Source organism: Sphaerodactylus townsendi, unplaced genomic scaffold, assembly GCF_021028975.2.
Source record: "Sphaerodactylus townsendi isolate TG3544 unplaced genomic scaffold, MPM_Stown_v2.3 scaffold_18, whole genome shotgun sequence".
Lineage (NCBI taxonomy): Eukaryota > Metazoa > Chordata > Lepidosauria > Squamata > Sphaerodactylidae > Sphaerodactylus > Sphaerodactylus townsendi.
In genome coordinates, this window is record NW_025950341.1 from 2,774,312 (window position 1) to 2,800,735 (window position 26,424).

The 26,424-nt window shown below is 42.7% G+C and overlaps 1 protein-coding gene across 1 annotated transcript in view; it reads right to left on the reverse strand.

Annotated features, from left to right (window-relative positions):
• Window positions 1-2,102: 2,102 nt before the first annotated feature.
• RGL1 (ral guanine nucleotide dissociation stimulator like 1) overlaps window positions 2,103-26,424 on the reverse strand; it is a 107,345-nt gene continuing 83,023 nt past the window's right edge. The window contains exons 9-18 of the mRNA XM_048482505.1: window positions 25,534-25,618; window positions 23,470-23,559; window positions 16,648-16,734; window positions 15,029-15,061; window positions 14,097-14,218; window positions 12,152-12,241; window positions 10,819-11,005; window positions 8,628-8,882; window positions 6,000-6,114; window positions 2,103-4,900 (exon numbers count right to left, since the gene is read on the reverse strand). Of these exons, the coding sequence (XP_048338462.1) occupies window positions 4,713-4,900; window positions 6,000-6,114; window positions 8,628-8,882; window positions 10,819-11,005; window positions 12,152-12,241; window positions 14,097-14,218; window positions 15,029-15,061; window positions 16,648-16,734; window positions 23,470-23,559; window positions 25,534-25,618 (1,252 nt within the window). The 3' untranslated portion in view covers window positions 2,103-4,712. The remainder of the gene's footprint in view (window positions 4,901-5,999; window positions 6,115-8,627; window positions 8,883-10,818; window positions 11,006-12,151; window positions 12,242-14,096; window positions 14,219-15,028; window positions 15,062-16,647; window positions 16,735-23,469; window positions 23,560-25,533; window positions 25,619-26,424) is intronic.

Here is a 26,424-nt window from a genome sequence, read left to right on the forward strand (position 1 = left end):
CGCTGCCTTGAGTTGAAGTAGTGATGGTAAAGAAATGGTAAAGATGGTAGTTGAAGTAGTGATGGTAAAGAAAGTCATGTGCATAATCTTTTTAGTACCGCGCTTCTCCGAAAATAAGACAGTGTCTTATATTAATTTTTGCTCCCAAAGATGTGCTGTCTTATTTTCAGGGGATGTCTTATTTTTCCGCTCTACAGCTGCATGCTCTGGTGTCCTGTTCGATGGGTGTGCTTCCAAACAAAAACTTTGCTACGTCTTACTTTCGGGGGATGTGTTATATTTAGCACTTCAGCAAAACCTCTTATTTTCGGAGAAACTGGGTAGGCACCTTCTAACAGAAGTTCTGTTTTGTTTGACAATGATTGTTTCTACAGTCTGAACCCAATGTGTTTTCACTCGTGGATGGAAAGCAATGCAGGGATTTTTGTGCTTGGCCTCGGGCAAGGAGTAGAGGGATTATTTCATGCGGTATCAAAATATACATATATGAAAGTTATTTAAAGGTCATAAGGAGCAGATGGTTTGTATTTGCATTTAACAGTAATATTTTTGATTACATCCCTGTTTTGAAAGTACCACATGCTTCCTTTCAATCTTGTGAAAGAGAGAACGCTTTTTTTTTGGAGGCAGTTAAATGGAATTTTCCAAAGGTTTGGGAAGGACAGTGGTCATTTCCCCACTTTAAAAAATAACGTGGAGCCAAACCGCACTCCTTTGAATCGGTGCTTTTGAGTGCGAGGTCTGACTCCCCACCGCAGCTTGTCCCTGTAGTCAACCTCGCGGCAGCCGCTAGCTTCATGACGTGCAGCATTCCCCACAACCACGCGTTCCGTGGTCATCGGCAGGGCGCTTCTCTGTCCCGATTGGCTGGAGTATCGGTTTGTGGGCGGAACTTGGTAAAAAAAACAAACCTGAAATCGTCGATGAAACATCGACACACACAGTCATCATTGCAAATTGAACCAATGCCTTTTTTCCTTTTAAAAAATGGTTTCTGATTGGCTGTCGTGCTGTGGTGCGAAAATTTGCAGAACACAGAAGTGCCCGTTTTCCTTTCTCCTCCATTTCATGAGATGAATGTTCTGAGATGAATTAGATGAATGTTCATGAGATGAAAGTTCTGAATGAACAATGAATGTTCTGAGTGAACTATGAAAATATGCTGTGTCCGCGTGCGCTCGAAGCGACGTGCAGACAACTGATTTCCTGGTTTAAAAAATGGTGGAAGGAAATGCTGCATGCGCATCATGCATGCCCTGCAGTGCCCTGATTGGTCCACGTCACCATGTGCGGTGGGAAATTCAAACCCACAGTGACCCCCGGCTTCCCCACTGCCTTCTCTCCCCTGCGGTCGCCGTGGGGTTTTCAGAAATGCTGCTCGACCATCCAGGGGTTGAAATGATGCGTGCTGAGGAGGACGGAGAGTGGCAAGTTGGGGTTGTTGCGTTGCTGCTGCTCAGGCGAGGAAAATGCAACAGGCCCCCGGTTTATTTGCCGCAACTACCGCGCAATGAAAGGTGAGTGGGGAAACGACCAGTGACAATCTGCAAAGGACCATTCACAGACCTCTGCTAGTCTCATCGACCCTAGCCTTAAATATTCACCATCTATTTTTCAAATATTTGGTATCTATCTTTGATAGCCTGTAGTATCTGACTGCTGCATGGATAGTGGGGTTGGATGCAGACTCAGTGTTCCATTATTTGCAGGGACGGTCACCAACACAACAGAACTATTCTGCCTCCACTTCCCAATGCAGCCCACTCAGCTCCCCCAAAACCTGTTCCGGGGGTGGGGGGGAGGGACTCTTTCAGGTAGCTAAGTGAACTGTGGTGGTAGTGAGGAAGCAGAACAGGTCTGTTGTGTTGATGGAAGCACCTTCTGCTATTGGAAACCAAACTCTAGATCCAATCCAGTACACCAATTTTATATTTAACATTGTTACAAAGGATTGGATGGCATTTACTACTGACCAGTTTATAAGGAATCATTCTGCTTTTGACAAGTGTTCAATCAAGATGCCAATAACTGGTGTTACAAACTGCTTCTTGGAATAGTGGAAACAGCAGTCATAAATAAATGAGACTCCTTTCACCCAACAGTTAATAACTCTCACCTTTGTTTAAAAAGACACTCTTATCATTACAAGCTTAACAATATAAAAAAATCTAGATGATTCTACAGCTACATACAGAGTGTATGTGCATATACTTCCCACACACAACACACATTTGGGCACTGCTTTATCTTTCACCAGAAATCAAAGAAAATGGACCTTTTGTCACCTGCTGAAAATTCATCCCAACTCTGGATATGTTTAAGGCTCAGTTTTGAATTAAACCCTTGATTTCTCTAGGCAATAACACTGTGGGCGTTTTAAGAACACAGGCCAGAATGGAATTCTTTTGAAACAGCAAAGAGTTTCAAATAGTGCAAAATATATCACAGTCATAATCTGATAAAGCCAGATTAAAAAAATAAACACTTATGGGAAGCGATGTTCAGGAGTGTGCATGTGCTGTGCCGACAGCACAGGGTGCTGTGTCAGTGACTCAAGTTCTGCAGCAAGAAAAGCAGAATTCCGTGATCCCCATTATGCAAACTGGGCATTCTCTTATATAGCATGACTGCAAATCTGAATTCAGACCCCTTCCGAATCCATATACAGTACTGCAACCATACAAGTCAGAACAAAATAGCTTTAAAAAATTATTAAAGCTATTATTTTTTTCCCCAGAAGATGAATTCTGTATTCAGGATTAGATTCTGCACTTCCCCTATGCTATTGCTGTAGCATATGCACAACTCTGAACAAGGTCATGACAAGCTGTAAGGTATATGGGCCAGGACCCAACAAATCATACATGGAAATCCAAGAGCCCTAGAGGGCTTTTAAGTTGGTTTTAACTAGTAGTGTGCACACGCTGTCTCCTCATGGCAAACTGCCTTTGAAACGGAGAGGAATTTCAGAAGCAGATTGCAATAAGAAGGCAGGAGTGGCCATTCAGTTCCATTGTCCCACAACAGGCATTTTCCAAGACCTCAAGGAACTTTTTCAGATCCTGACTACAGCCCCAAAACACAGCTCTTTTTCCTTGCATAGGCACTGCTGCAACCTGTGGCATACTGACAAGATGTCAGTCATGCCGAATTCAAGGCAATCACATAATTGCTTAAGTTGGAATTGGTGCCGTTCTGTTTGGCATCTACAAAAGACATTCTGGGGGGAAACCCTGCTATCTTTTCTGTACAGGAAAAGGACTGTACCAGCAATAGCCAGGGGAGGCTGCGTGATGGATTGGAAAAAGAGGAAGTTACTCTTGCAGCTAAATGACGGCTGATGGTGAGGAGCGGGGAGTCGGCACACATTTATTGGCAAAGGACACAAAGCATCTGCAATGGCAGAGGGCCATCTGCCAGAAAGGCTGGACACTGATAGCCTCTTCCTATCTACTGCACTACCTCACCAGTCGCAGATGAACTGTTCACAGTCCAATTTTCCTTATGGCTTTGAAGTTATTCATTTTTGTGATTCTGCACTGCTGTGGCTGGTGCTCTGGTTATCACCTCCCACGTCATTCGCATGTGTGTCAAAGGAAGTCCCCCAAGAATAGCAATTTGGTGGGCCAGACTATAGAAAAAGCTAAATTCTGCAACCCTGTAAGGCTGTACCATGTCAGGAAGCTTATTTAGTTAAGGAGATGCATTCTAGGAGAAGGGAGATCCCATAGATTTTTTAAAAAAACAACAAATTCCACACGCATTGTAAACGATCGTGGTATTCTCAGATGCTGCCGACTACGTGTAAGTTGTGTGTGTGTGTATGTTTGCTGATTATTTAAAAAAACCTGATTATATGGCTTGCCACAATGCCAATGTGGCTGAATACAGGTAAACTGTTCCACACCTAAAGGGGTGTAAAATTGCACACTCCAAAGATATATACCTTGATCTCTTTTTTTGATAAATAGATTAGCATAGCATTAGAAAAAAACAATGTAGTGGCATTAAGAGGAGTAATGTCTGCATTATTTTGACTTGCTCCCAACCAAACGAACCCCTCCCCCCCCAAAAGGCATTCCTGTGTTTGCTTAATGTTCTTTAGGAGGGGAATGCACTTGTTCCAGCTTTGATCTCAAGGCTGGAAAAAAACCCAGCCCAATGCAAGGAAACAACAGAGCCTGATGTGGCTCCAGAGACTGGGGGAGGATAACAGGAGAATGAGAGTCCTCCCAGCTGTCAGAAGCAGCTCTGCCACATTGCTTGAAGCAGCAGCCCATCTACACCATCTACTCATTGTTATAATTCAGCCAATGGTCAGTCTTGTGCACCTTCTCCTGTAAATACAGACACAGCTTAATGGCAATAGCTCTCTTCCATTTATAAAAATAAATCCACAGTACTCCAAATTAATACTGGCACAAATGAGAACTGAAGATAGTTGAAGAAGAGTTGACTTGGAAGAGTTGTCCGGCCAGGAGCACAGTTCTTTTTTCTTCCCAGCCCAAAAGTGGTCTTGCATTCTTGAACACTGTGCAAACATTTTTAAAAGATGGCTGTAGGTCTCTCTTCCCACTTTTTCTGCATCTAAATGTGCATACGCTCAACAGCAAACGCTGGCTTTGCATTTCCCAAAGCTCGAATACTGACACATTCATTTCCGGAGACCTTGCAATACTGGATGGTTTTCTTTTGTGTTGGCTGACCCATTCTCAGAGGGTGATTTTGCTGTTTCTGTTGCTCCAGCACCCCTTCTTGGAGGTCCTGGGAAGAGTCAAGCTGGACCGACTTCTCAGTTTCACCTCACTAGCAAGAGAGTTTTTCTTCCGCAGGATGAAGTCGAAGTTCACCTGGCTGTTCATGGCGTAAAAGACGTTTGCAGTGTCCGGGATGACTAATTCTGCAGATAGAGGAAACACCAATTGCATGAAGTCATACACTGTGCAGTTTTTGAGAGCTGACTTCCAAGAGGCAGAGTTCTCAGGGTGGAGACTGCGTGGCCTTTTCCAGTGGGCCAAACAGTTTCCACCCCCCAGATCAGAGGTGGGATCCAGCAGGTTCTCACCAGTTCCCAAGAGTGGGTTACTAATTATTTGTGTGTGCCAAGAGGGGGTTACTAATTGGGTCCGCTTTTCCATCTCCACGCCCTCGCCTCCCTGAGAGGCATACTGCCTTTGAACGTGAAGGTTCCATATAGCAATTGCGACTAATAATGTAACTCCCGGAACTGGGTTAATCCCTTCCAGGTACTGCAATTCATTGATTCTCAGCCTTTCGTACCTTTTATCTCACCAGTTTCTATCAAAGAACCTGTGTGTTTCACCATTGCTGTGTTCAGATTTGTGAGTCTGGGCATTTTCTGTAATGTGATGATGATTTAGAAATGATCTGGTGCAAAAAAATTTTTTGGGGTCGTGGTGGGGAGGCTGCCCATGGGGGGTGCATCCAACTCAGGTTTTGCCTAGGGCTCAGGTTTGCCTAGGTATGCCCCCTGAGGGGGGGGGGGCTGGCAAGGGAACCTGTTACTAAAAATTTTAGATCCCACCACTGCCCCAGATGACAGCATGGATTAAAGGCACCTTTGCACACACACCATAATCCTGATCTAGTGTGGGAACAGTGCAGAGGGGAAGAGAGAAAAACATGCAGATCAAGTATGACTAAGGATATACACACAGGATGGGTCCATGGTTCCCACCCTGCAACTGTCTTGTGGAAATAGGCCCCGAGTGTAATTACAAAATATGTGATTACAAACTGAAAAAGTGTTGGTTGGGATGATGGCAAACGTTCTTCCTCATTATATATGATTCTCATAATGAAGGAAAATGAGGACAGCCTGTTAAACAGATGCAAGGGCGGAATTCAATCACAACTAAAATTGCATGAAAAGAGCAGAGGAAGATTCAGCCGGGCTGAACTCTCTGCACAGCTGAACTCTCTGCCTCCAGAACAAAGGCAAGTCTTTGAGAAGCACACCAAATCCTTGTCCTTCTTACCTTTGTCTTCTGAGATGACCTGCACAAGCTCATAATCCTCCACAGGATCAGACTCCAGGTTGTGTTTCAACATAGCTCTCTGGATAACAGCCGGAGTCTTGTCTTGGCTGGTCAACTGGAAAGACAATGTTGTCATGTTTGTCTTATTCTCTGAACTTGAATTTCGAGCAAGTTTAATTATACACTACCTATAGTGTATAATTCCGGAAGGCACTGGCCCTCCGGAATGACTGCCCCTTTGATTTTAAATCTCAGCTGGAATCCTAACAAAAAACACTTTGTTTAGAAAGACAGATAATAGCCCAACATTGTTAAGACCTAGAAAACAAAAACCTGACCCCTTTCTCTTAGGCCAATATTCAATCCAAGATGAAATATCAACCAAGCAGTGAATTATGTCACCAGTGATTACCAAACTATATGATAAGACAGGCTGAAATGCATTTTGAAAAATTAAGCCACTATATTTGAAACCCTACTGAGCAATGAAATGAATTCAAGGGAGGGAGCAAAACTTGGATTTCTCAACTCAGCTTGCACTGGTTCAGGGAAATCTCAGAAAATAAAGTCTTCTTCATGAGGTCTGAATGATAGCAAAGGTCAGATCCTTGGGACTCAAAATCTAGCCTGGCTGCAAATTAAAGAAGGTTGCTTGTCCATGGTTGTGACAACTGACTGCAGAAGTATCTCTGAGTATAACAGTGAAGGCTGCATCAAGTTTCTTCCCTGACAAATCAAAGCTTGGGAAATGTCCATCTATATAGTGGTAGTAGTCATTTATTTAAGGTTAACAACCAGTAAAACAATAATTTATAAAAAGCCAAATTCCAAATTGGCCCATCTATATAAATAAGTTCTGTTTGAGGCTCCAGTGAATCACAAAACCTGGAGGGCAATTCCTTGCCATTTGGCCTTTTTAATGTTCTATTCGATACTCTATCTCATAAAAAGATGTTAATGGATTGTATATTCATCTGCCTCAGGACTCAACATGTGGAGCTTCTCTCATGTAGAATGCTCCACCTGGATCCTAGTGCCTACCTAGCCCGCTTCAGCCATGTTTGAAAGTTTGATAATAGTCGTTCAATGAGCTATAAATGCTCATGTATCAAAGTACCATGTTCAATAATGCACAAAATAATGGTTTTGGCAAAGGCCGCACATTAAAAATGAATGATAATTCTTATGTATGTTCAAGATTATATTCTAATGCAGAAGCATACAATTTTCTCAATGGCTGCACTTCAACTGACAATACTAATATCTTTTCCTGAGACAGTATATTAATTTTTAAAAATGTATTTAGGGAATTAAAATGGTATGCACAGATTTTCCCAAAAAGTGGAGTCACAGTACACAGTCAACATCTGTCTATACTATGCATATGATGCTTTGATATGCATAAACTGACCAGTTAATTATTTTAGTATTTGTATTCATGGTTACCCAGGTTATATATGAGTGGTAAATATACATGTTGCCTCTATCCATACAACATGGCAATTGCATGTATCAAAAGGATTGCAGGTGGCACATGTTCCCAGTGTTTGCAATTGTTAGGCTCCCAATATGTGTGATTTCAACATCTGAAAGGAACTGTGAAAGTATTTATTAGGTAAAAATCAGACCATATGTATTACTGTAACGGTATCCCTATACAGATGGCTGCCTAGCTGCTGTGAACATAATGCTGAACTTATTGAATATTGTTTGGATGTGGAAATTCTTATTGTTCTTAAAATCTCTGGTTCATTATTATTACATTCACGTAATTGCTTGTCCATCGAAAAGATACTCAAGACAATGTGCAAAACAATAGGGTTATCCTCAGTGGTGGGATTCAAACAATTTAACAACCGGATCCGGTGGCGGGATTCGAATAATTTAACAACTGGTTGTTTACAAGCACCATTTTAACAACCGGTTCTGCCGAAGTGGTGCGGACCTGCTGAATCCCACCACTGGTTATCCTGCCATTTGCGGGCTCTGTAGAATAAGACTTTCCAAATCCTCCAATTTCAGTCCACTGAATCTCTCCCCCAATTTTGTTCATTTTGGGCGGAGCTGTCATTCTTGCATCAAAAAATAAGCCATAGGAACCAACATAGGATAAAGGTAGGATAAGCAGTTCTTAAGGAATAGAATCACAAAGTGCGATGGTAGAATGAGCAAAAACTGCTCGCCTGCTCCTGAAGACTGAAGAGCCATTAAGTTTTAAGAACTGCATGGATGAGTTCGAGACACTATAGCCATATATTCACATTAAAACTTCAGTTTCTAGCTCCACCAAAATATAAGAAAAAACCTTGTTCTGATGCTCTAGTCCAACTCGATTTCCCTCCAAAAAAGAAACCTCTTTGTCCCTTTTTCCAATTGTCCCACGCCAGTAATATGGCCTGCAATTTCATGAAACAAGACTGCAGAAATCAAGACTACAGAAAGCTCCCTTGTCAAAACGCCCTCAGATGTCTAGTTTTCTAGGGAAAAGAAACACATTTAGGCCATGGAAGCACACTGTGTTCATAGTTACCAGATGGACATTTGAATTGGTTCAGTGTCCTGAGAGTACAAATGGACACTACCTGCCCAAAGCAAAGGCCCCCCCCTCCGCAATATTCCACTTTGTACCATGATGCTCTTGTACATGTTCCCATTGTTGTCTTCGACGCTGATGCGGATGATGCAGGTGTCTTCGTTCTGTTGGTTGTAAACGGGAGGCAAAACCGTTGAGGTAATGGAGGTGACAGAGATGGAGCGCTGATGAATTCGGGGGTTGCTGGCCAATGAAGGCGGAGTTGAGAGAGGGTTGGTGAAGGATGACACTCCTGAGGAAGACGTGTCCATGGAATGGAGGGAGGAACAAGAGGAGGAGGACTCTGAGAGCTACCAGGGTGGAGGGGAGAGAACACAAATTAAGAAAAACAATTACTTCAAAGGCACTGCATTTGTGTGACTGGTTTAATATGCTACCTTTCCTTCTAAGAGCTCCCTGAGAACTGCAGAATTAAAGAGAGAATGTTCCTCCACATTTCCCTGGAGACCACAATTGTGTGTTTGGGGGGCGAGTCCTATAGGGAAAGCCCCTCTCTGCATCCCTGAGAATCAGGAATTCCAGGAAAAGTGCACTTACATGTTTATAACATTTTTTTAAAGTCACCTGAAGCATTGTGAAACCTAGGCTTTACTTGCTAGAAAATTTTTTGAAAATAAAATTTTGATCATACAATGGGCTATTTGAAAATTTTGAAAGCATTCTTATTTTTATTTCAGTAAATGCATACTTTTGATCCTTGGTATCAAAGGAAAAACAATGGCAGCCCCTCAAAAGCCTTTTACATGCCTCAAAACATTAAAAGAAATGTTGATCTGAAAAAGAGTTTTTAAATATTTCCCACCCTTCAAGTTGTAATACAAAGGCTGTGCTTTGCCCAGGACCCCTGAATGTAGGGTTGCAGGTATGCACACCTATAGGGCTTTTACCCCCCCTCCCCCCGTATTTCAGGTTTGATACAAAGAACAGTCCAATGGGAGACATCCTAGATTTATTTGTGAAATCTATCCCTTATAAGTTTTCACAACCAATCTCTGCAATTGAAGGATGAATGATCACTGCTTCTTCAGCAGATGTGGTCATTTAGCTTTTTAACTATAAGTACAATTGTGATTCCCTTTAAAATTTCCCAGAATAGGGCTGTATATTGGCCAAAACATGTTAGGATTTAGATTCTGTATTATATTTATTCAAATGGAGGACTCTTTTCTCCCCAGTTATGCCATCAAAACTCACATCTGCATATAGGTTACTCTTACATTCATCAATAAAAAGTGCTTTGTATATAACTTTGGTGGAGGGGGGAGTGTTGTCTTACATTCAGGATTGTCTAAAATTCTTGAATCCACATGAATCCACTACAACCTTCTGCCTTGCATTTAGAGGAACTGGCCAGTGGATGGCAGCAGACACTAAGTTGTTTTCAAGACCAAGGCCTCTGGTATTTTGTGATGGATCTTTCTCTCATTGCTTTTCTAGCAGGACCTGTACATGATGTTCTGTCTCTCTGAGCAAGGTACACCATCACCTTCTGGGCTTCTGACACTGCTGGCTGGGTCCAAGCCAAGCCCCTGGGGCACTGTCACAGAGACTTGGATTAAATCCAGGCAATTATATAGTGAGCCCAGGAAGTTTGACCTGTGCTGCTGGTAGCAGGAAGTGAGCTGAGCTGATCCTATGCATCAGTGCCCTCTACATTGTGAGGTTGTTTTCCCAAAGAACAGCCTTTGATCTCTAAGCAGGTCCTTCCACACAGGTCTTTAGAGACTCCAGGTGGCCTGGCTCAGTCCTGCTAAAAACTCACCTATCACTTATAAAAAAATCACTACTGTCTTTTTCCCAGGGCCTCTACAGCCTCACTGTGCATATGGTGCTTTGCAGAATAATAAAAAAACCAGTTATCTGCAGCAAATAACATTAACATTCAACACAGGGAAAGCAACAGAGGGAGAATAAATGAGGGACAAACACTTGCTCAGTTCAGTTACATACACTTGGGGTCTTATTTCAGTATGGGATGAGGAGTAATCAGGATCCGTTAAAATCAGGGTTTAACCCTCGAACTCATGAATAAAGGGAGGCACCCTAGAGAACCTCCATTGCCAAAGAGTGACAACAGAGGGAGTCCCCTCTATCAAAACTTGTGCGGTGTGGGGGGGGCGGGGGCGGGCTACGGAGAGCAGAGACGTCTTTCCAGGAAGGCAGGCACCCAGGATCCAGCACCTCTTCCTAGAAACTATCTTTCCCAGAGGCCCACCTGTGACATACCTTCTTCTGAGGCTCATCGGGCGTGTCAGTGGGAGTGATACAGGCATCCTCGGATTCAGAGTGGTTTGACTCACAGGAGGACACGCTGACAGAATCCATGCTCTCACCGGAGCTCCCACTCGGAGTAGACTTTGGCTGCTCTTTGGTAGGGGTGCTATTGGCAAGCAGATCAGATCCCAGAAACAGCCTGGGAAAAAAACAGATGAACAACAAATGAAGGGTGGGGTGGGGTGGAGGGGTACCATGCACAATCCAAAACGCACCTTTCTTTTCCACAAGGCACGTTCTTTCTCTGTGTTATCCTTTCTGGTACTTTGTATTTTTCAAGTACAACCTTTGGGGTATGTATACACATAATGGATATTCTGAGAGGGAATAATACAAACTACAGCTGATACGTCCTTCCAAAATTGTAATCCAGGTTTACCCAACATGGTGCCTGTGGGCGCCATTGGTGCCAAGTTTTTCAGAACCAGGTAAAGCAGGGTTTGATACTAGCTGCCTTCCTTGAAATGAAAGGGTTTTCCACTGGAGGATCAAAAGGACTGAAAAGCACCTGGGCCTTCCTTAATCAGTGCGTGGTTCATTCTATTCAGCTCCACTTCCTGCAGAAACTATTTTGGGTTTGGCTCTGCCTCCTGCGGGAGCTGTTTTTTTGTGGTGGCACACTAACCCCTCTCAAATTTCCCAGAGTACTCACAGGATCATAAAGTTTGGGGACCCTTGTAATCTCTGATTTAACCTACTCTTGCCTGCCTAATGTGTGTCCTGTCAGAGGAATAATAAGCCTGCCCCCCCCCCCCGATTTTTGAATGAATGAATGAATCTGTCTTTCTGTGACCATCCATCCATCCATCCATCCATCCATCCATCCATCCATCCATCCATCCATCCATCCATCCATCCATCCATCCATCCATCCATCCATCCATCCAAGCATCCATCCATCCATCCATCCATCCATCCATCCATCCATCCATCCATCCATCCATCCATCCATCCATCCATCCATCCATCCATCCATCCATCCATCCATGAAGAGCTTGAGTAATCCCACAAAGGGGACTCTCACCACATTGTTTATTATACCCATTAGTTGTCTCCTGTGGTCTGATTTGCAACAATGACTGAGGTATCCCAATTTTTGCAGGAAGACCTGTGAATGATAACTGCCTGACCAAACCTCTTCTGGAGAAGTTCTACTTTGGCAGGGAAATAAACTCCATCTCTGGAGTGTGGCTATTGATAGCATACTTTGAAAGAGTGTTGTCATGCCATTTCACCTAAAAGCCATCCCCCACCCCCACCCCTACCCCTCATGTGTGACACTCACAGACTCAGACGCTTCACCATGCTCTTCCGAGGTTTTGGCGAAGTGGTCATTGTGTCAACAGCAGCTTCAACCTCACAAGAAAGGGCATAACTGTAAAACAGAGGCCACATTGAGGTCAAACCTAAATACAATTCTGCTATCATGCAAGAAAATACAACCAAGCCAGAGATTGGATTGGGGGAAGATTGGATAAACACAGGTTTATGTTTTAGCTGCAAGGATTTATTTTTACTTAATTATTTCAGGAAGAGATATTTTGCACAACTGTTCTATTACTATACAAGAATTCGTTACAGCTTGGAATAAACAGAAGGGAGAATGTTGCCTTGAAATTTACTCTTGTAGGAATTCTGACAGGTCGTTTTCAACACTTTCATCCAATTGACCTCATAAGTAGACTCTTATATAAGTCAATTTCGACATCAGAATAATCATTCACATTACTACTCAAAAACCGGACAAGTCTTTTTTGCCCTTCAGCTGAAGTTAGAACAGATTAGGCCTGCTACTGTAATCACATGTTTTAGTGATCCTCCCAGGCTGTTTTTAGGCTATCTAATCATTTAATTTAATCATTCTAATTAATCATCTCATCCAACAAGTTCTGTAATATAGCCAAAAATATGAATGAAGTCGGAATATTCAAACTGACATCTTCAGCAAAGACCTTATATTATTAACATTTCTATTATAAATTATATTCATGATAAAATTATATTTATAAATTATATTTAGTCCAACAAAAAGTCCCTTCAATTGTTATATCCCCCCCCCCCCCAGGGATATTTATTTGTTTGTTATTAGAAGTGAAAATGCCCCATTTGTTACTGGCATTACAATAATGAAAACAAATAGGAAAACGAACAACATTTGTGTGAATTTGCTGTTCTAGCCCCTGGCTGGCTGCTTGAGAGAGTTCAAACTGCATTTATTCAGAGGGAAGAGGAGAGGTCTGGAGATCTAATAGCCAAAAGGAAGGGAGGGACAGAGAAATATTTTGGAGTCTCATGAACTGGAGAGGAGGAACAGGGAATGTCTGGGGATACAACCTCAGGAGGAAGCTGCTTGCCAGTAATCTGCCGTCTGCTGGAAGAGAGCTCATTTTGATCCATTGCGCTGTATTTGCAGTATTTGTTTAATTTATAGAATTAATTTATAAAAACACAAAGACACCTTAAGCAGTATCCTTAGATGCAGTATCCTTGCATCTAAAAGAAACAAAACCCTAGAGCAGAGTTTCCCAAATGGTGGGTCATGACCCGGCACTGGGTCACGAAAGCAAAATTCTGGGTCACCTAATGTCCGGGGCTGGGGCTGACCACCCCACCCCTGGCCTTGCTTGGAGGGCACCACCCACCGGGAACCAGACCAGACAGGATGATACGGCAGCTTAGGGGCTCCTCACCGGTCACCCGACCAGTCAGAAAGGAGCTGGGGATGGTGCCACAGCTCGTGGCAGACGCTGTTGCCGTGAGGGAGGTGGGGGTGGAAATGGCACCCTGGGAAGCCTCCTTGATGCCATCACATGCAGATGAGGCTTGCCCCTGCTGAGCCAGGCCGGGGGGGCGGGGCATTCAAATTTGTTTAATTTTACTAATAAATAGGCCATAAATGAGATATTAAAATAACCAGGTCATGGGGAAAAAAGTTTGGGAAACACTGCCCTAGAACATTGCTGCTGGAATCTGGTGAAGTGTGTGATGGCAACATATATGTACATACAACTTAGGTACAAGAGCACAGACAAAGAAACCAGACTGAAGCTATAAGCATCCGTTTGAATGCTGAATAACCACACATCGACATTGTTGTTTTCCATGTGCTTGTACCAGTAGATCCTACAGTCATCCCCCTCCCCCCCAATTATCACAGATATGGGTGAGAATATCTGACTGGGTTTTGAGAAAAAAACATCTACCTCTCCTGTAGAAAAACTTTACCTCACCTCTCCTCCTCTGTTAAATGCCTCTGTCTCCTGAACCACTGGATAAATTTTCTGTCTGAAGCCATGCAATAGCTGTTACAGGAGGACTGGAGGAGCTTAATCTGAGCAATCACTTCAAACTCCTGAGAAAGTACATGAGAGAACTTCAGTTAGGAAACAACGCCAAATACAGATTTGATCTCAGAAACAGTAGTAGGCAGATGCTAAGAACTGCACTAAAGATCCACCTACAGTCATGTACCCATACATAGTCCAGTTTAGAAAGGGGCCGAGAACCCATAATTCCAACTTGATAAACGGACCAGAGGGCATTCCTTGCTCCTACCATTCGCCCCCCCTGTCAACAGCAGCCACTAATTCCAACAGCATAATCTATAGTCCTTTTCCACTCTCAGAACATCCCCCCCTTCTCTATCCTAAATTTTCCAAAAGCCTCAGGTGTGTTCTAGAAAATCCCAGTGAAAGTTGGTTTCCAGAGAATCACTTATTACAGGAATCATCCATAGATGAAGGCTTTATTCTAAATTGCCAATAAAAAAGGTAAATAGGTTGTGGTGCACTTTAGTAACTGATCTTACGAAAGACACCTTTATACTTCCAAGGCAAAACCAGAGCCTGTTCCCTGTCTCACCCCACCCCCAAGTGAGTCCATATGCCAAGATTCTGGGCTTCCTGCTTTAAAGGCACCAGTATTCACTTGGGGAGAGAAACATCCACCCACCCACACTGCATTCAAGAGTTAGGTCAGGAAAACTTGCAACTTCCCCAAGTGCAGCTTATTTCTTCTGAGGCCTGCCTGGCAAATTGAACAGAAAGTCTTCAGTATTTTCACTTGTGCCTCACTCTGAGGCCAAGCAACTAATCCCTTGGAAGTATGAACAGTGAATCATTAACACAGCAATGAACCCAGGCACAGGAGACAATAAGCTTACCCTCCTTCTCTTCTCAAAGTTTATTAGCCCTCCCTGTAAGAAACAAAGAGTACAGAAACGAGTTTTAAAATCCACATGTTTGTACAACTGCAGTTATATAACTTTAACAGAGGAAGTAAAAGTGCTTTCATTCAAAACAGCGATCAGGGATGAAGCTGGCCCTTACCTGTTGGAAGGATGACTCTTTCAGGACCAGACTCCTACAATAGCATTCATACATCTAAATCCCTGTTTTTGTATCTTTCAAGAAGTAGCCTGACTTTTGAGAGTAACAACTGATTGTGGCTCCCTGCTGCCAGTTCAAAATGTATCTTCACATCATTTTAAAAGATGCCCATTTTACCTTCAAGCTTTTATACTTCAGAAGCTGGCAAGTCTCATACAATGGAGAGCAAACCTATTCAGTTCTGTGCTGTTGTAGCCCCATGGAAGTGTTCATGTTGTGACAATGGACTGAAAACGTTTTGTCAGGACCAGCTGTTCCACGTGGGACTATAAATACTGCTTGCACTGTTTCAAGCCACTTCCACTGTGCAAATTGCAGTGGCTGTACATATAGGTCCCTCTGTGGAGATGGTAATTTTTACATCTCCACATGAGAAAAGTCCAGCTACGAGCCCTCAAAAACCCCCACTATATCCCCCAAAGCACACACATGAGCTGTCATAGGTATGAACCATCCTGAACCACCAAAAAAGGCTGCAACATATTTATTTCAGATACTCTAGTGTGGATACTGTTTTTTCTGAAGTTCCACCTACCAAGCTGTGAAATTATTATTACAGATCACTCAGACTTGGGCATTTTTTGTGAGGCATATCCATGATCTCTGAAGGGGCCAAGAACAGACTTCATTCATCAGATTTGTCCATAAATCTCACATTCATTGAAGAGGTCCTTCATTGAAGAGGTACTATCCAAAGCTGTCCTCCCCTTCTTGAAGCTAAAATTCATATTAATTTGTTTGGGTAATGGTGTCCACATGTGCGGTTAAGGGTTAACTGAAGGCATCTTCCAGCCAAAGTTCAGAACTCCTTCCTAAATTCCCACACTTTTAATGGAAATTAAGCACATGTTTTGGTCATCCCTTGCCAAACTGGCTAGACAGTGCACTAATTTTTGATAGGAAGGCAGGGCACTGAACTGCGAATGTTCCAGCAAAACAAAAAATATTTTGCATTCAAAATATTTACAAGCCAGATAGTTTTTAGAAGATGCTGCACTGATAAGTCTTGGTTCTCTTTCAGAATAGAAAAGTTGGTTTACAATTTAAATACCAGTAGTGTGAATCAAAATCCCTTCTCTTGTGTTACAGTGTTAAAAACAAAGAATGTGTTTTTGGAAAGCAATATATTTTGAGGCATTCTTTCAAAATAAACTTGATGTCAAAGCTACATTTGGTAGCAATCTTTATTCCCCTATAAAAATTCCACTCACTTCTATTTCTGAGATTCTTTTGAGGGGAGGGGGGGAGGGAAGGCAGCAGGTCACCAACGGTAATAAAGATGCAATAGGAAAATATAATAAAATCTCAATGACTGCTTGGAATGCTAAACAAAATAGACGTCTAGTTACAGCGTTGAAGTGCTATTCCTCCTATTTAATAGGCAGATTACTACCTCAACGTAGTCCTGCAGGGCTGTGTCCAGCATCGTCAAGTCAGTCAGAAAAGTACCAAGGTAAGGGACAGTGCCCCGCATTACGCCCTGCATAGGAACAGAGTGCAAAAAGTTAGACATTTTATAGTGCAATCATATGCACAATTACTCCTGTTGAAATGAATAGGCACTGTTAGTGTGCCCGAAATGACTGTGCGTTAGCTTTTGGATCTACTTCCATGTGCTGATTATTTAAAGCCCTAGAACAGGGGTAGGGAACCTGCGGCTCTCCAGATGTTCAGGAACTACAATTCCCATCAGCCTCTGTCAGCATGGCCAATTGGCCATGCTGGTAGGGGCTGATGGGAATTGTAGTTCCTGAACATCTGGAGAGCCGCAGGTTCCCTACCCCTGCCCTAGAAGATGGATGTGGATATTTTGCAAACTTGGGAGAAGCCCTGACCAGAATGGCCCAGGTTAGCCCAATCTTGTCAGATCTCAGAAGCTAACCTGGATTGGCCCTGGTTGGTATACAGATGGGACACCATCAAGGAAAACCAGGGTTACTAAGCAGAGCAAGGCAATGGCAAACCACTGTTGAATGTCTTGAAAACCCTATGGGGATGCCCTATGTTTTCTGCGACTTGATAGCACCTCACACACACACACACGCATGCAGGCATTCTAAGCTTTGGTTTGTATCTTCTCATCTGCCAGCAATGCACTGTAAGAAAGACACAATTTTCTTGGTTTGCTGGTGAACTGAACTGCTACATAGTCATCCTTCTGAAACTGTAGTGATAACTCTGGTTAGACCGCTCCTTTTAAGAAAATAATATTTTTTGTATTACATCCACTACAATATGGTGTACCAGCCACCCTACATAGAGAGATAAAAGAAAAAAAAATGAAATACATAGGGTCAACCTCTATCCCCCCCCCCAAATAACCATTAACCCAAACAGTGACATTTAACAAAGAAAAGGTCAGAATTAAAAAAGAAAAAGAATTCTAAGTGTTTCTCATCCTGCCTTCACCTTCTGTATAACATTATGTATAACCTTATGTGTAACATTTCTGACTAAGCCCATTTACCAGCTTATGTTATCACTGTTCCCACCTTTAAAAAATAAGTTAGTTCTACTAATATCTTATTTGCACTTAAACAATGTATATGCACCTTTCTTTTGCTTTAAATCCAGCCAAAATAATTTATCTGCTTGACAATTAATATCTTTCTGATTTGATTCCCCCTTTGTTTCAAATCCTCTGAAATCCTTTTGAAGTCAGTAGCTAGCCCTTTAATCTCCTTTTTTAAATGCCTGATATTTTCCCATCATCTTGTCCTTCATATCTGACATATCATTTCACATGAAAGTCAACAACAGTTCTATTTTTTGCATAGGGTCCAATCCACCACATCAGATCCAGTGCACATTCTTTTCTTATCTGTCATCTTCATTCTTGCCACTAGATGTCCTTCTTAGCTCACCAAATGCCCTTAATTCACTCAGTTTCATTCAATCCAATCTCCATGCAATCTCGTCCCCTCTTTTCCTTCCAAAAAATCAGTCATCAGGATAAACTTTCCTTCTTCAAGATGAGTTATAGTTAATTTGCTTCTCCACTGAGCAGCAGTGGCGTAGTGGCTAAGAGCAGGTGCACTCTGATCTAGAGGAACTGGGTTTGATTCCCAGCTCTGCCACTTGAGTTGTGGAGGCTTATCTGGGGAATTCAGAGTAGCCTGGGCACTCCCACACATGGCAGCTGGGTGATCTTGGGCTAGTCACAGCTCTAGGGAGCTCTCTCAGCCCCACCTACCTCACAGGGTGTTTGTTGTGAGGGGGAAGGGGAAAATTGTAAGCCCCTTTGAGTCTCCTATAGGAGAGAAAGGGGGGGGGATATAAATCCAAACTCCTCCTCCTCCTCCTCCTCCTCCTCCTCCTCCTCCTCTTCTTCTTCTTCTTCTTCTTCTTCTTCTTCTTCTTCTTCTTCTTCTTCTTCTTCTTCCAGATATTAACAATTTGCCCATAATCTCTTTTAGAAAATAATGTTAATAGGGTGTTTCAGTTTCACACTATAGTTTTCCATTCAAACAAAATGGCAATCTATGATGTAGTTCATTCAACCAGTATACAAACAGATAGTACCCATCTTTCAGCAGATTTAAAGCTCTAGGTGGTCACAACATATGGTGGATGGCAAAATGACCCTTTTGTTTTTCTTTCTATCCATCATGTTTCACAGGTTTCACAGGTAGCACTGCATTGCTAAGGCTTCCACAGCTGGTGCTGCCTCCTTCTCCTCCTGTCAAGATGGCATGAAGCAGGCTCCAGTGGGAGAAGTAGACAGGGCTGCTGGCAAATTTCCAGTGCCCTCACTCATCCTCCTACCCACCTTAGCAGATCAAAGCACTTCCTCTTCCAGCTTTGTATCTCCTACAAAGCTGATCTTGCTCCAGGATCACATCCCGGTGCAAAATAAACAGAGGGGGAGTCTTTCCTTTTGGGAGAGATGTCGTCATTAGCAATGACCGGAACTGGAGCCCTTCATAACTTTGATTAGACCACTCCTGAAAGTTACAATGCTGCATTAAACTTTTACTGAGTTCAGGCTGAGGTAATCAGTAAGCAACATGGTTTACATCAGAGTCTTGGCTGCAAAGGACATGACACAATAAAGAGCCTCAAAAATGGCTGTAGAGTTATAACCGAAAAGGGCTTAAGAAAGAGCTTTTGTTGTCATGAACAAGTTGGACTACACAGGGGAGGCCATGAGAGAGTTTTTCAAAACCACATTTACAGGCCAGTATCTTAATCCCTTTCCCTTTTTGCCATCAAATCGCATCTTACTTATGGTAACCCCTGGTGGGATTTTCAAGACAAGAGACATTCAGAGGTGATTTGATATTGTCTGCCTCTGTATCCTGACCCTGATATTCCTTGGAGGTCTTCCATTCAAATACTTGCCAGGGTCAACCCTGCTTAGCTTCTGAAATCTGATGAAATCACAGTGGTCTGGGCTATCCAGGTCAGAGTCACCTTAGATCTTACCAGAAAGAAATAAAGAGTTTTTCCCCAATCTATTGTTTCGGAGAGCAGCCATGTTGGTCCACAGTAGAATGACTAGATTGGAGATCAATAGCACTTACAGACCAAAAGGATTTACAGGGTATGAGCTTTCAAGACTCAAAGATCCTTCAGAGCTACTGAACTCTAGTCTAGATCTCCCCACATATACAGGAACAAATCAACATGAAGACAGCTCAACAACCTTGGCTGGAAATATTTCAGGTACTTCCCAAAGCTCATAAAATATGCGACCCTGTTCACCCCACAGTTTTTGGTTTTATGGACTCCATTCTCAGGCTCATTATGTCTAGTGCCCCAAGTTATATGGAAGGCACTACTGGCTTAGTGAAGGAACTACAATTTATTGGCAATTTCCTATAGCCGTGGTGGCGAACCTTTGGCACTCCAGACGTTACGGACTACAATTCCCATCAGCCCCTGCCAGCACGGCCAATTGGCAGGGGCTGATGGGAATTGGCAGGGGCTGATGGGAATTGTAGTCCATAACATCTGGAGTGCCAAAGGTTCGCCACCACTGTCCTATAGCATACTATCCTTGCTGCAACGGATCCCAACATCACTTACAACAATGCATTATACACAATCAGAAATATTATCCTGATGACATAAGAGACGTTTAAAAATAAATGTAATATTGAAATTCTTGGCTCCCTAACTTTGGCTCCCTAAGTTTGCTTCAGAAAAGTGCTATGTAAGTTCAAAATAAATAACTGACCCTCCCCCCCAAAGCCTACAGTTGAAACTTATATATTTCCCTGATTAGTGAATTCAGATTTCTTGCAAGAGAGGGCCCCTATCATGCTTCCCTTGACAAGTCATTAGAGTTTTAGCGAAAGTGACCGATTCCGAGTCTTCCTATGCCCTACATGGAGCTGATTACACCAGAGTAAAAATATGATGCAAGAACCACATTTATTGAAAAAGGGAAACTGTGGCAGAAAGGAAAGTAATATACTATGTGGAAATTAACCATCCATGTTCTAAAACCACCAAGAAAATAGAAAAAAATCTCAAGGCTTTCTATGTTGAAGAGGAAACAGGAACTGAATGCTAAGAATTGTAAGACCCTCTCAGAGGGGCACTCTGTAGGTGGGATTCAAATATGAAAGAGATCTTCACATTAGTCTGCTGAGGAACACATAAAATTCTGCCTAATTTGTTACAGAGGGCTGTAGGGCATATTCTGAAGCAGTGGTCTTCAAACCATGGGCCAGAGCTCTTAGGTAAGTCATAGAAAACCTGGATCATGAGCTCCTACAAAGCTTCCTTCTTGCTGATAACAGGAACAGGAAAATGAAGTGAGGTCACTCAGTGGTAGAGATGGATTGTCCACGGCTCTGACCCTTGGCTTGATCTCCACTGTAGTAACTGCCTGGTCCTTGGATTATGTTTCCATCCAGTTCCCAGCTCTTTTGGTCGGCTGCTATGGACCTGGCCTTCACGCCAGTGAAGTCATAAATCTGTCTCCCTCTCATCCTGTCACACATTTCCTTTGACTTGTCCTAATGGGCTTGCAGCTCAAAGGGCCCTGGCTTTGGAATGGTTGCAGACCACTGTTCTGGGGCGGACTTTGTCCACATCTTTTGAGACTTTTACAGTTCATGGCTTGACTGGAAACCTCATCCAGTCTAAAGGCTCTCAGAGCAACCAAGTATAACAAAATATAAGAAATACCATAGAAGCTCTTGCTACTACAGAGCATATTGGTTCCATCAACTTGCCTAGTTTCAGATCCTGAGAACAAAGTTATTTCCTAAGAACTTTCTTCCTTGTATAAAGCTGGGGCAAACTGGAGAAAAAAAAGGAAGGGTGTTCCCCAGACAAACCTACCCAAATTCTGCCCTCAAACCATCTATGCACAAGACATCCATCAAGCTGTGGGACATTGCTGCAAGCAGAGGTGTAGCTCCAAGGGAACCCGGGGGAGGGGGTTACGATGCACCGGGCACGCGCCCCTACAGGGGCGTGGCAAAGGTGTGGCAGGGGTGTTCCGAGGGCATTCCAGGATGGGGCAGACGGGGGCGTGGCAGGGGCGGAGGACGCACCAGTGCACCGGGTGCTTTCCCCTCTCGCTCCGTCCCTCGCTGCAAGAGCAATGGAGCTTGCTGTCACACTCCCAAATTGCATAGCACACAAGCCCCTTTACATTTCAGGATAAAACTTGCCCCAATCTGTATCAGGTAGAAATGGTCTTAACAGAAGCCAACTGATTTGGAAGCAGCATTATTCATCAAATGGGCTAGATACACTGTAGGTTTCCCCCCCAATGATTTGAAGATGAAAAGAGGTGACACATATCATCAGGTACCTCTGATGCTCCCTCCTCCTCCTTTTTTTCTGAAGTGAGTAGGAGAGAGTATAAGAAGATCTTAAAAACACTTTTCCTAGCAGACCAGGGGGTTGAAACACCACTGAATGGTGAGGAGGATAGATGAAGAGGAAACCTCCATTTGGCAGATTCCCCAACATTTATTCTGTTGTTCTCAGACCTCTCCCAAGCTCGCCTTTTTTTTTTTTTTTTTTTTTTTTTTTTTTTTTTTTTTTTTTTTTTTTTTTTTTTTTTTTTTTGAGGTGACACAGTTATCTCAATAAATATCACAGTTCCAATACACACATTTATGCTTAAGGTATAGTTAGCTCAGCACTTTAAACTTGTTTGATCAGAAACCACAGTTTGAGATAGAAATAAACGCGGACATCATAGGAAGCAACTGATTCAAGACCTCTAAGAACCTGTCTGTCTTTAGTCACTGATGAACAAGGACACTAGAAAAAAAAACACCAAGCCTGTCTGTATTTGAAGGGAAAGAGTCTCCCAGGAGCTGTTTTTGGCACCATTTGACTTATATAGCCCTATTATCTTGGTCTCCTAATATTACTTTCACACTTACTGACATTCTATTTTCTTTGAGACATTTTCAACTATAATCGGCTCTGCTGATTTCTCTTGAACAGAAATTTCCCTACACCTTTCCATACAGTGTGAGTCTGTTGGATATAGGACAGACAGGAAAGAAAGGCATCTGCCTGATCTTCCAGTATCAATAACCTCTATATGAATAGAAGACAGCAACATCTGGAGGAGGGGACATTCAGCATCACACAGTTTCAGGTGTTTGCTCTGTGTGTTCATTATATTGAATGTTAGTCCCTTAGACACCACTAACTTGACACCCAGCACTTATCCCACCTAGGACTACGGTGAGCTCAATGCAGATGTTTCAAACGCTCCACAATTTTAACATATTTGTTCTTATTCACCTTATACCTAATAGTATCATTTGACAGAAACATGCCAACAATAAACGTGTTTGTTGGTCATGAGGAAATCACCAATCTGCTACCTCTATGGAGTGCTGCCTTGAAATATGGCAGCCTCCAGTGGCCCTACTTGCAAAGTCACCTACACTTTACCTCAGTTTGTTCCTGTTTGTGGACCCTAATCAGCAAGTTTGGGATCCAGGCTTAGGACAACTAACAGTGACTAATGCTAACCACAGTTACATGTTATGGACTGGATCTTGTGGATTCATTCCACTAACAGAAATGTTTTCCTTGAACAGAGCCCTTCCCTATGGAACAGGATTCAAATGTATGTCTGCATTGGGCCGGGGTGTGTTCTAAAATCATGAGGCAACATAAGATAGATACCAGTTAGGTTTTCATACTGTTTGGAGAGGATAGCACTTTCTGGTATGTACCGTAATTCCTTAATATCCTGATTACCGCATGGATGTAGTTTAGAACTCACCATATCTTTCTGTAGTTGAAGCCGCCTCTGAGTTCTCTTCTGGTTCTCTTTCACACTGCTGTCCAGATTTGCAAATTTAGAAGTTCCTTCCTGTGGGTGGAAGAAAAGGGCAATGGAAGATACTATACTGAACATCCTGCCAAACATTTTCTCCACAAAACTGCCAACTATACACTCTTCTCTCAAGTTCAAAAAACATGTGGCTCATGTTCCTGTCTAAGGGAGTAAAATGTTTGAGTTTCTGTGTCTGCTGGCATCATAAAGAATGCCTGTGCCAAAATGCTACAATTCTTATAAAATACTTCTGGTTCAATTGAAGAGTACAGCCAACCTCTGGACTTCCCTGAATCAAGCTTATCTAGAGTACAACTTATTCATTTTTGGATAACTTAATGGGCTTTTTCTTCTAAACTTTCAAAATGCATGTTGTTAATAAACAGTTCCCCTATCCATTATGTAATGCGCTGGTATTTTTCTAATTCTCTTGAATCAGGGGTATTATGACTAATCTTTTGCTTTGCTAGACCGGCCTGTTTGATGATAGCCAGGAAATCGAGAATACGTTTATTTCGAACATTCCAGCAGCCTCCAATGGCCTTGCTCTGGACTGCTTTTTCCAATAACTTTATGAATGAGAGCCATATTTCACAACACTTGTTGGTTTTCTGGCACAGAGTGATTAACCTACCGATATTATTCACTGGGCTGCTTTTAGTCACAATTGCAAGGGTCAGCAATTTGACATAGCTCCTCAAGTGCTGTCCCCAAAAAGCAGTGGTTCAGATGTGGGTCTTCCTTCCATTTTTTACCACAATGAAGGCTAGCTGAAAGCATTCCTTGAGCTTCTCTATCTCCATATTCCATATGCTTGGTTTCTATAGTCAGGTGACACCTGACATTTTGAGATTGCGTCCATTCAAACATCTTTTTTTTTTTTTTTTAACCGGCCATAACTTCCAGCTGAGCTTTCTGTGATCCGATGAGACTGGCTAGCCTGGAGCTATCCAGGTCAAGAAACGCAGAGCTGGTCACCAAGAAAGAGTGGGGTTGCTATGCAGAGGAAGGCAATGGTAACCATCTCTGTTCATCTCTTATTGATTTATTTGTTTGTTTGCCTTGTATCCTGCTGCCCTGCTGGAGCAGGTTTAGGATGGCTTCCAACACATTTATATCAAGCACAATACAATATAAAATCACTAAAGCAGTAAAACACCCCACAATAAGATCCAGCATGGCACAGAAGTAACCAGGTGGAGGAAAAAGAGAGGGAAGAAAAAGGAAAAAGAAGGGAAGGGAAGGTAGGGGAGGCCAGCAAAATGACTCAAGCCACTGCTTGCCCTCAACTATAGGCCTGGCAGCACAGCACTGTCTTTCAGGACCTGAAGAACTAATAAGTCCCACAGGGCCCTGGTCTTATTTGACAGGGCGTCCCACCAGGCTGGTTGAAAAGGCTCTAGTTGAGGACAGCCAGACATTTTTCAAGCCTGGAACACCCCATGGGTGGGTTCATCACAAGTCACTAGAAGCTCAACAGCTCATTCTTCTTAGAAACATAACATCCAACTACCTGCACAACACAGGAAATTCACTACTTCCCCTCCACCCACTCCCCCAGTAAGCACAGAGGAAGGTAAAAAACCTCCAGGATCCATGGCCACTCTGACCTGGAGGAAAAATCCTTCCTGGTCCCAAAGTAGTGATAAGCGTTACCCTGAGGATGTAAGAAAGGGCCAAAAGAGCCAAGCACTGACTCATCCCAGTCTGCCATTCCTCTAACAATCTGCCTACGTTCACAGAATCAGCACTGATGTCGGGTGGCATCTAGCCCCTGTTTAAAAACCTCTGAAGAAGGACAGTCCACCACTTCCCAAGGAAGCCTTTCCACTGAGGAACCAATCTAACTGTCAAGAACTTCTTCCTAATGTTTAGCTGAAAAATATTTTAATTTTAACCGGTTCGTTCTGGTCCAACCTTCAGGGCAATAGGCAACAACTACGCTACTTACTCGTAAGTGATAGACCCTCAAAGAGCCAGTGCAGAACTGAAACATCTGCTGCTTCTCACCTTCATTAGCAACTCCCGGCTTGTCAAATAGTTATCATGATCCGAAAAAATTTCTGACAGTTCTTCAAACATCAACATTCTGTCCCTGCATAGGGGAGGAAGTGAATGAAATGTGACTTTCTCTGGCATACTAAAACAAACCACCAGCTAATTTCTTGGGCAGGATGTATGGTCTCACTGATTCAGAATTCAAGGCTACTGCTGGTGTTGAATTGGCAGCCCATGGGATGGGTATTCAATGGCCTTGTGTAGTCATCTCTGCACAGAAGGCACATAGTATTTTCCCCCATGTTTTTTGGTTCTCAGAAACATTTCCTGTGATCATGGGACCTGTGCAGACAAACAACCAAGTAAACTCTGGTGGGGGCACTGGAATAAGGAGAGGAATAAAGAGATGAAATAATCCCCTCCAGTCAATGGAGCTTTGCTTGCAAAAGAGAGGAGCGATTTCACCCCTTGTCCCTCCAGCCTCCAACGTGCTTAGATATTTCTCTTTTTTGCATTGCCCTGGCAAGTAGCAATCAAGGAAGAAGGAAAAATATTCCTTGGTTCTTACAGAATAAGTGAAAAAAATATGATAAAATGGATGAAAACCCTGGGGGGAAATATAACTATGGAACAATGGGAGATGTTTGGACTAAAAAAATAAAATGTATAGAATGTTCAATACTGAGAGAAAATTGGTACAACAACTTTTTAAGATGGTGCATAACACCTAAAGATATAGCCAAAGCAGATAAAAGTTACAGTTCAAAAGACTGGAAATGTCAAAATATCAGTGCTGCTTTTTATCACATGTGGTGGATGTGTCCAAAAGCAAGAAAATGTTGAATTATGATTCATGATGAGATGCAAAAGATATTGAAAGTAACGTTTATATTTGAACCTAAA